Raw genomic sequence first — 10,237 nt, 5'->3', positions numbered from 1 at the left:
CACGTTGTTTGATTTATTATATTTATATTGTTTTTTTATTATCATTGGAAATTATTGGACAATTAGTTGTTTTACAATAAATTATTAGGCAGCTCTAATAGCTTTCATAGCAGGGTAAGATTTTACAGTTTTTCTCATGTGGTGTTGAATGGTCAAAGTATGAAAAGATGGCAGCAGTTACTCCTCATCTGTGTCTGAAATCATCCTGGAACTGCAGTGTTCAATGCTTCTAAAGTTCTGTATTGAAAGCTTTGGTTGTGCTGGTTTTATTTTCTCTCAGAACCAGGAAACCTTCTAGCACACAAACCGAGTCACTGCGAGAAAGAGGAAGTGACTATTTTAGATGGACTAACTTGTCAAAGCTTATTCCGCCTGTCAAAGACACAGCTCCGATTAAACTGTGATGTACTTTGAGACATTAATCAAGTCTTTCATCCGCTGCAATAAAATAACAGATATCTTTTGTAGTGAACACTAATAAAAGAAAACATTTGCACTTTCCATCTTTGTTAGTTCTGTCCCTGTTGAATTAAGGAAGCGGTTGCAATATACTTCTACTATATGTGTGCTAATATCTAGACATTTTTTTCCTGCCTTCAGCCTCAGTGCAGGACAGCAACACAAGAATCACAAAGAAAAACATTCTAGAGTCTCGAGGTTTCTCTGAAACGCAACAACATGGAAGTGTTTTATACCACTGACAGCAAAACAGGGTCAGCCCCTCATACCCTTCTAACGATTGCGTTGTTCCTCTAGACTTGACACAGACCAACAGTGCACAAGTGAACTATCTTTGAGCTGTGCCAGTTGTCGATCTGACATAGCCATGGTTTCACAGCACACTGCCTTTGACTCCATGGCTACTAATGCTCAATTTTTACCAGAGTCAGTGGAGTAGTCAGCTGGGAGAGAGCAGTGGTTAGAACACCCATCAGGCTCTAACTAGTAAAGCGCTATATAAATACAGGCCATTTACCATTTACCATTTACCATCTAAGCTTTGCATTGTCTACTGGGTAAGACCCATCAGGGATAAGTGACTTTTAAAGCAGAGGGCCCATCCAGACTACCTGTATTGGGGTACTGGTCCCACAAAACCGACAAACATTAAAATAGCACAAAAACACTATTAATCTGTATATTTTCTGCTCGGCAATGTAGCCTACCTCCAAAGTCATCCACTACCCTATGTGGGTGATATCAAAGAAGTCCATATTCCAAAGTCAAAAACCTGCTTAGCCTCCCAAATACTTTTTCCCCGACATAAAAGCCTCAACAACATTTTTAACACCAGCAAAAAGCATTTTTATTCACAAATTAGGCATTTGGTGGAATTTGTTAATGGGTAATAAAAATGAAAATGTATTATTGTTATTGGTCAGTGTCTTAACTTTCCCCATGAACTACAGAAAGGACAACAATATAAACATGATGATTGAAATTGTTTCAGGGTATCTGATTTTTTACGTTTAATATTGAAGTTTAATCTACTTTAATCAGCTGGAAAACTGCATTCGAGTGTGAGTTAATAAAGATGCTAAAAAGCATTGAAGTGTGGTCAGGTCCGCCATTTGTGCTACAAGCTGCATTTGCAGTGATACCAAATTCCTCTTTAGGCTGTAACATCCTTTAGGTTTTGCATGTTAAGCAAAAATGCTTGCACAAAAAAACAAAACAAAAAAAAAAACAGACGTCTAATACAAGAAAAAGGAAGTTGCATCTTTTCACAGATTGAGAACAAGAAAGAGAAATAAAAGTAGCAGAACAAGAGAGAAGTTTGCTTTTGCCATACTTCAGTTTGCACCCCAGTCTCGTAACATATTCCAGTAGATCTGAATTTCAGCTGAATTCAGCTGTTAAAACAAAATTTACATGGTTTTGTGTTTTTTTCCCATATTTTTATTACAAAATAATGTTAAAAATATGACTGTATTTCAACAAAAGCACTTGCAAAATTATTCTCTTAAAAGAATCTTTATGATATAATGACTGTAGTTCAATATACAGACAGTATATAATAAAAATATAGTTTTAGTTCGTAGGTGTTTTCAGTCATAGAATAGGATACAATTAAAGGTTTGCTCTTTGCATGTTTGCGATTTTTGTCTTAGTGTTCAGTTTGAGATAAACTGAACTGACAAAAAGAAGCATCAATAATTTCTATAGGTTTTAACAGTTAATCATTCATCATTTCATCTAAAAGAAAAATGTTGAAGCCATGAAGTGTTTTTCACAGAGCTACAGGGCCACGCTCCGTCTCAAAGCTGTGTTGTTTAAGAACTTTGAAACTTGACAACAATTTTGTATGTGAATTTAAACATGAGACATGATTTTTTGGGACACTTGAAAAATTGTCAGCATATTGAATATGTAACTTGCTGCATTTGGAAAGATACCCAATTTTCATCTCAGATATATTTTTGAACCCTTTTTTCATTCTTAGGTTACTTTGAATGTTAAATGATGGTGTCAGTGTCTCATTAACATTTAGAATAATACAAAGAAGACACCAATCAAAGCAGAATCGGTAACTTCTAAAATATCAGAGATTGATAGGTTGGTCTTTGATGATTTTAAATGAGCTTTGAAGCTGAAATCATTTCTTTTTTTATTCTTGGGTTTACAACTTAGTAGTAGTTATCAGTTGATTCCCTCACACTGAAGAAACATCTTAATGCTGCTTTCTGGAATAGGAATCAGAAATGCTTCTTTTGTGTTTGCTATCATTATAAAATCTCAGAAAACAGCTTTATAAGGATCAACAAGTATTTTATTCACAAAATGATGCAGTCTTGAGTTTTGACTATTTCATCAAAAATAATTGGTAACGCTATCATAGATGGTTTGAGGAGTTCTTTTCAAGCAAGTTTGCATTGACATCTATGTGCAGTGGGTAAGCACAGCAAAATTTATTTTTCTTTCTTAAATTTCTCTGCAGTGATGACAGTGATTTAACATGTTTGCCATGCATGTCTTGTGGAGCGTTTGTTATGTTTACATTCAACATTCAGAAAATTAACGGAATTAAATGTGCAAATGTCTATACTTACAAAACATTTGCAATGCCTAATTTTGTGCTATATAACAAAAAACGGTATCTGCATAAAAATTAGCAAACCCCCAAAATGTGTTAACCTGTGTAGTTATCTACCACTGGTATCTATAACTTCAACATTTTCTAAAAGTGTATTAGCTATGTGTGTACGTGGAAAGCCTCTTCTTTATTTTCACTTCTTAATCTTCTTCATAATGTGGACACTGATCACAGCAATCACCATGATGATCAGACCAACAGAGAACACGACTGTCTTCACCACACAGATGGAGATACCTGCAGACATGAGCAGAAATAATGAAACACACTAAGTAAATTCAAAGTACAGTTTCTTTTGTCTGACTCAAGAAATCTTTTACATTTCAGAAATACAGTTAATTTATTTCTGAATGTATCCCAACTGTATTTAGCATTCCAGAGTGTAAATGACCACGGCAGACCCAGGTGCACGTTCATGCTTTGCAGCATACTTTATTAATACTTTCATGGTTGCTGTACATTCGCACCCAGAGCTGCAGCTCTCCCGCTGCCAGCTCAACATAGCAACAAAAACCCCAACCACAGGACCCAGTATAATATTTAAGTCGGCGGGGCGTGATTGCAGATGCCGTGCAGGTGCGTCCGCCTTCCCTGCATGGCACCGCAGGCCACGCCCCGCCACACAGAGAAAAAGCGAGCCTTTATTGTGACTAAATTAGATTCCAAAAAATATTCAAAACCAAAAGGCAGCATCACTAGGACATTCACAGGACTGACAGCAAACAACACGGAGTGCAGCAAGTGACACCATGACAGAGGACACATTGAGGACTGAAGTGTATCTACAGTTAGGTCCATATATATTTGGACACTGACACATTTTTTTTTACATGTTTACTGAAACATATTCCAATTGTAGTTACATGATGGACATGGACATAATATGTAGACTCAGCTTGCATGAAGGGTTTAGGAGTTTTAGCTCCTTAACATGTCCCACACTCTTTTTAAAGAGACCAAACATAATTGGACAATTGACTCGAAGGCTATTTCATGGACAGGTGTGAGCAATTCCTTCGTATATCAATTAAGCAGATAAAAGGCCTGGAGCTGATCTAAGGTGTGGTGCTTGTGTTTGGAACATTTTGCTGTCAACAGACAACATGCAGTCAAAGGAGCTCTCCATGCAGGTGAAACAACATCCTTAAGCTGCAAAAACAGAAAAATCCCATTTGAGAAAATACTACAATATTAGGAGGAGTGGCAAAATCAACAATTTGGTTCATCCTGAGAAATAACGAAAGAAAGCACTAGTCAACTCAGCAATACAAAACAACCTGGATGTCCACGGAAGACAACAGTGGTGGCTAATCACAGAATCGTTTTTACAGCCAACAAAGTGAACAACAAACTCCAGGAGGTAGAAGTATCTAGGTCTACCATAAAGAGAAGAAAGGCCCACAAACAAACAGCAACTGAAAGCCTCTGCAGTAAAAACCTGGCAGAGCAACAAAAGGAGAAAACCCAGCATCTGGTGATGTCCATGAGTTGAAGACTTCATGGTGTCACTGCCAGCAAAGTATTAGAAATTAACATTTTCTTTTCAGTTATTTTTCAATTCATTGTGAGGAACTAAAAAAAATTTAGTTCCTCACAATGAATTTCTATTGTTACAACGCCGTTACCGTTACGAACAAGAAAATGCGGTCACGTTACTATTTTTCAACAAACAGACGGTTGAAGCTTCATTCATCTTACCGCACGTAATATCAGTTGCATGGAAGTAGCTGACTACATAAGTAATCTGGGCGCTACAGCTTTAAGCAGCTGCGCGTGCTCCCGCGGACGGCAATCACTTTCTGCCCAACGATCAATTTTTGCCACAACACCTGGAGCTAGGGGGCAAAACAATCGCATGATTGCTGCTGTTTGACTGAGGAAGAATAAAGTAGTCGTGGTAAGCCAATCACATGACCACTTTAAGATGACAAAGCAACAAGGTGATATTTGCCAGTTTTTAAATTGTGTTGATAGGCCACGTAAAACCAGAGTCATGATAAACAATATATACACGTGTTTTTTCCTGAATAGTTTCGTCACGTTTACTGTCTAAGGACAGCGCTAGCGAGCATTCTCTGCTTATGAGCAAAAAATAAAAAAACTAAAAACAGCCCTTTCGTGTTGGTGGAAAAATGTACAATGTTGACCAATGAAAAAGTGCTATGGCAACATGACATTTGGTTGTTTAGAAAGAGGAGGAAGTTTTAGGAGTGATGGAGAGAGAGAGAGTTTGGAGATGTGAGAGATTTTAGTTTAGCGTGTTTGGAGTGTGTAGTTAAAATGCTGTTTTGTGTAGTTAGAGTGTTGTGTTGTGGATAGTTTGGTGTTGTGTGTCAGAACAATGAGGTGACAATTCAAGTATTTGGACTGGATTGTGGGTGCTTTCTATCACAATCCAAAGATATGTAATTAGACATGGGGACAACATGCAAACATCACACAGCAAGTCCTTTAAAAATCTGGTTATTTCAGTTTTTCATTCATTATTATGAACTTTATTCTCACCTGTCTCTGTTTCACAGTAAGATTTGAGCACCTTCATGGTCTGATTCCAGCTCACTTGGTTGCTGTGATTACAGTAAATGGTGTCTTGCTGCAGGTAAACACTTAAAGAGGAAAATTCTTTTGTGGCTTTCAAATCCTTTTCTTCTGCATGAGAGCAGATTTTACCATCACATCTAAAACTACTGCTGATGTTAAAGTCCACTGTGCTGCAGGTCACAGTCAGGTTACAGGAGTCTGAGCTTTTGGACACTGACTCTACTGTCAGTTTGGCAGCAGTCACTGGATCTGGGGAACAAGAGGTGTGAAAGTATTAAAAATAGGCCTATGATTTGTGAACATTTCAAAGTAATAATGAAAATAGAAACCTACCTTGAACTATGACCTTGTATTCAGCTACCCTTTGCTCTTGTTCGCTGACCACAACTGCTTTATAATCTCCACTGTCACTGTGTTGAACATTCTTTAATTTCAAAGAGTAATTTTGTCCAAACACCTCAACCTTTCCTGCATATTTGATATACACGACTGGATCTTTATTAAAAACACATTTAGCTATATTGTTATTGGAATTAAATCTCCAGAACAAATCTGTCTGTTCCTCAAGTTTAAAAGGTTTCTCTGTATCCAAGTGTAAGTCGTTTCCATGCAGCACAAACACATGTTGGAGACCTAAAAGAAAAGGAAAAACAAAAAATATCAGTCACGAACATCCAGCTGCAATTATGTTAAATCAAAATCAAACACAAATGCAACACAAAAAGGACCTGACACAGCGTTGCAGTGTTGTGAAGATTTTGGTTCTTTTGTTATATTTTTTTCACCGCAGCTTTTCACCTGCCTTCTGCTGCTCTGCACACCTTTGGTCAGGTCCTGGTAGCCTACTCACACAGGGGGAGGGATGAGTTTGTGATGGACACCATCTTTGTTGGTCAACCTCCCCTGACACCACCTGCTGCTCTTCCCTATTGTTTGATTATTTTCATTATTGTTTAGTCACAGCTAACTGCTTGGGTTTTTAGCATCCACCAAACAATAATCAGTTTCACATTTCAGATAAAGCTGTTGTGGAAAACCTGAACTTGTTATGAGATACAGCTTCCATCTCACTTCGGACAGCCCACCTCTCATATCTTGAGATATGACCAAATATATCAAGTCTTATTACCAGTTTTGGGTAAGTTACTTTAAATTAGTAACTTAGTTACATTACTAGTTACTTCTATCAAAAGTAACTCAGTTATTTCAAGTTACTCGTTACTTTCAAAGTAACTAGTTACTAGGGAAGGTAATTTTGGTTATTCTCAGAATTCTCTTGTTAATGTGTTGCTTCCGTAACTGGATACCCAGCAAGACTGCCAGTCTTCTAGCTTGCTTACTTGCCACAAGTGCACTGTGCCACCTACCAATAGAAAGGAAAAAATAATGTGCTTATTTCCACGAGAGAAATCCCATGCCTGGACCATCGCCATGATTCTAGCCTACGTCACAGCATCATGTGCGCTTTTTACATCCAACACGAAAACTGCAGTCGTGGTGCTTTCGATTGTACTCAGAACTTGGAAATTCTGCCTTCCAAATAGAAAGATGTAAGCAACACTAGACTGAAGGTGAGCTGCATACAGGGCTGGACTGGGACAAAAAATTGGCCTGGGCATTTTGACTAGAGACCAGCCCACCATTATAGGAAAAATCATACAGTCTTTGAATGAAAACAAACGCTGTTGTGACAGTGATGTACACTGTTTTGATTGTATATATGCATCAATCTATCAATCGTTTCTTGTAAGATTCAGATAATTATTTAATAAAAGCTAGATATTTTAAATGAGAATAAGAAAGAAAAGTATTTCTTTGTTCCCTGTTAATGCCCTACCTGCCCCCCTGGCAAAACTGGGGGTTTACAAGTACAAGTAACGCGTTACTGCCCATCTCTGGTCCCTACACTGCTTATTACTAAATTAACAGCTGTGAAAGAGTTCCAGCAATCTTTCATTCTAGTTTATACGTCAACCAAAGGTCAGGACAGTTAGGATTACTTTGAAAGTTGCATTCTTGGCCTCCCACACATTTAAAAAAACATATTTGTCATTTTTTTGTCCACCCCCACCTTTCAACTTTCTGATTCTCTGATTTAGTGCTCAGTGAGATAAAATTATTATAGTGGGTAACTGTTTTTTTCATTAGTGTTGATGTTGTAAGTGTTGTCACCAAATTTAACCAAAAATCATCAATGAAGGAATCAACCATGAAAAATTAAAAGAAGACTGAGATAAAGTTATACAACATTTGAAAGCCTTAATGTTAGACCCAAACTGTCTGTTTCCAGTCTGCAACTCCTCCTATCCTTCACCACTGTCAAACACTATTGCATCTTGATAATAACTGTTTTTTGGTAGTAAATTAAGTTTCTATTTCACTACTACAACAGATGGCGGATGAAGTCTGTTCCATGAAGTACAAGCACATTTTCAGACCCTATAAAGACCTAAAGAGACACGTAAGACGTAAAGTCTTCTACTCACACCTGATTTGTTTTAATTATTTTTATAGTGTTTGTTTTTATCATGATTGGAAATTAATGGGGAATTTGTTGCTTTACAATGAATTATTAAACAGCTCTAATACCTCTTTTATAGCAGGGTAAGATTTTACACAGTTCAGTGTTTTTAAGAGGTCAAAATATGAAAAGTTGTTAGCAGTTGCTCCTCATCTGTGCCTGAAATCAGCCTTAAACTGCGATGTTGTTTTGAACTTTTCAGATAAATGTATCTTATACTCTTTGCTTGAAATAGCAAACATATAACTCATATAACAGGACAGTGCTTAATAATTCTCAAAATTCTCCATTTAAACTACTTCTCTTTTATCAATTCAATAGCACATCTTCACCCAGGACAGAGAACTATTTTGAAAAACATTATCTGAGACACAGTGACATTTCTTCCATAATGTTTTCTTCCTCCCCTCTCACCTAAAACAAAATTGGCCTGTTAGGACACACTGGTTTACCAGGGTACATAAGCTCATTGGATGTCCTTTCGATGTGTTGGTTTTATTTTCTTTCAGAACCAGGAAGCAGAGTGACTGCAAGAAAGAGGAAGTGACTATTTTTAGATGGACTAACTTGTCAGAGCTTATTCAGCCTGTCAAAGACACAGCTCTGATTAAACTCTTGACTAATGTAGTTTGAGACATTAATCAAGTCTTTTACCTTCTGCAATAAATTGAAAGATACGTTTTGTAGTGAACACGTTCATCGTTGTCAGTTCTGTCCCTGTTGAATTAAAGAAGCAGTTGTTATATACTGCTACTATATGTGTGCTAATATTTAGACATTTTTTTCCTACCTTCAGCCTCAGTGCAGGACAGCAACACAAGAATCACAAAGAAAAACATTCTAGAGTCTCGAGGTTTCTCTGAAATGTAACAACGTGGAAGTGTTTTACACCACTGACAGCAGAACAGGGTCAGCCCCTTCTCACAGCTGCATTCTTCCTCTATACAGACCAACAGTGCAAAAGTGAACTATCTGTGAGCTGTGCTAGTTTTAGCTAGCCATGAGATAGCCATGGTTTCACAGTAACACTACCTTTGAGCAGAAAGAGACAACAAAACAGAAGCCATGACTCAGTCTGACCCGTATCAGCCTGCACGAACAAACTTTTATTATTCTTCCTGCAGATTTTTGGGGTAATGTGTGAGAGTTGGTGAGCTAAGGTGCGAGTCCCGTGCACTGCAAGTCACGATGAGATTACAGGAGTTTTAAAGACAGAGTCCAATCAGGCCGATCAAAGCAGAAGAGGTAATATGATGATCTGAATGCATTTAAGCTGCAGGAATTGACTTCATGAAATATCAGATATCTGTGGGTTTTTGATTGATAATGTAAAATTCTGGATTGAGTTCTTGCTGGAATTGTCCTATACAGTAGTTATGAATGTCACCAAAATCCCCCCAACCAAACATAAATGAGAAACGTTTATATGAGTGCTGAGTATTTGTATATGTGTGCATGAGGGTGGGAATGCCTGTTTGTCTGTGTTTATATGTCAGGTCGGGTCTTACACTCCACCTCTCTGGGAACTCCCAGGCCCTCCAAAGGCCTATCTCCCCTCACCACACTCCCTGCCGGTGACTGATGCCCTCAGGGGTCGGTGCGTTGGTGGTTCTTGGTGTCCGGGGCTGGGCGCTCAGGTATGTACTAGCTCACTCCCGGTGACTACTTGCCTGGTGCCCGTTGCTCGGTCAGGCCTCTTCCGGGGCAAAGGGGGCCCTCGGGCCTCCGGCCTCTGGGCCTGCGGCTCGCTTCACTCTGGCACGCCACTGCAACCCCCTCAGGCTTCTGCTTCATGGCAACTGGGTGACCCCTCATCTGGGGCTCTCCTCAGCTCTTCCCAGGAGGGTGGCACGGATGCCCCTCCGGTGGTCCTCCTTGGGCTCTCGCACTCTGGGGCCTCTGGATGTCTGGAGCCTGGATCTCCTCCATGCGTGCTTCATGCCCTGGGGGATGGGGCTATGGCTCTCTACATCCTCTAGCAGACCATTACATGGGGAAACCTTTTGAATACAAGCGCGCTGATCCACACAGGTGTGCACACGGGTGTTCACTGTTCATAGACATAAACTACACCTCTATTG

The 10,237-nt window shown here is 38.8% G+C and overlaps 1 protein-coding gene across 1 annotated transcript; it reads right to left on the bottom strand.

Annotated features, from left to right (window-relative positions):
* Positions 1-2,760: 2,760 nt before the first annotated feature.
* LOC113010454 (uncharacterized) lies at positions 2,761-9,037 on the bottom strand. Its single transcript, XM_080292920.1, has 4 exons — positions 8,947-9,037; positions 5,969-6,268; positions 5,600-5,884; positions 2,761-3,331 (listed from the first exon to the last, which is right to left on the bottom strand). Exons 1-4 carry the CDS (start codon positions 8,993-8,995, stop codon positions 3,228-3,230), a joined length of 738 nt encoding a protein of 245 aa, XP_080149046.1. The 5' UTR covers positions 8,996-9,037; the 3' UTR covers positions 2,761-3,227.
* Positions 9,038-10,237: the final 1,200 nt, after the last annotated feature.

The sequence above is a fragment of the Astatotilapia calliptera genome, chromosome 18 (genome assembly GCF_964374335.1).
Source record: "Astatotilapia calliptera chromosome 18, fAstCal68.1, whole genome shotgun sequence".
In the NCBI taxonomy this organism is placed as follows: domain Eukaryota; kingdom Metazoa; phylum Chordata; class Actinopteri; order Cichliformes; family Cichlidae; genus Astatotilapia; species Astatotilapia calliptera.
This window is presented reverse-complemented; position numbering and strand designations above follow the sequence as displayed.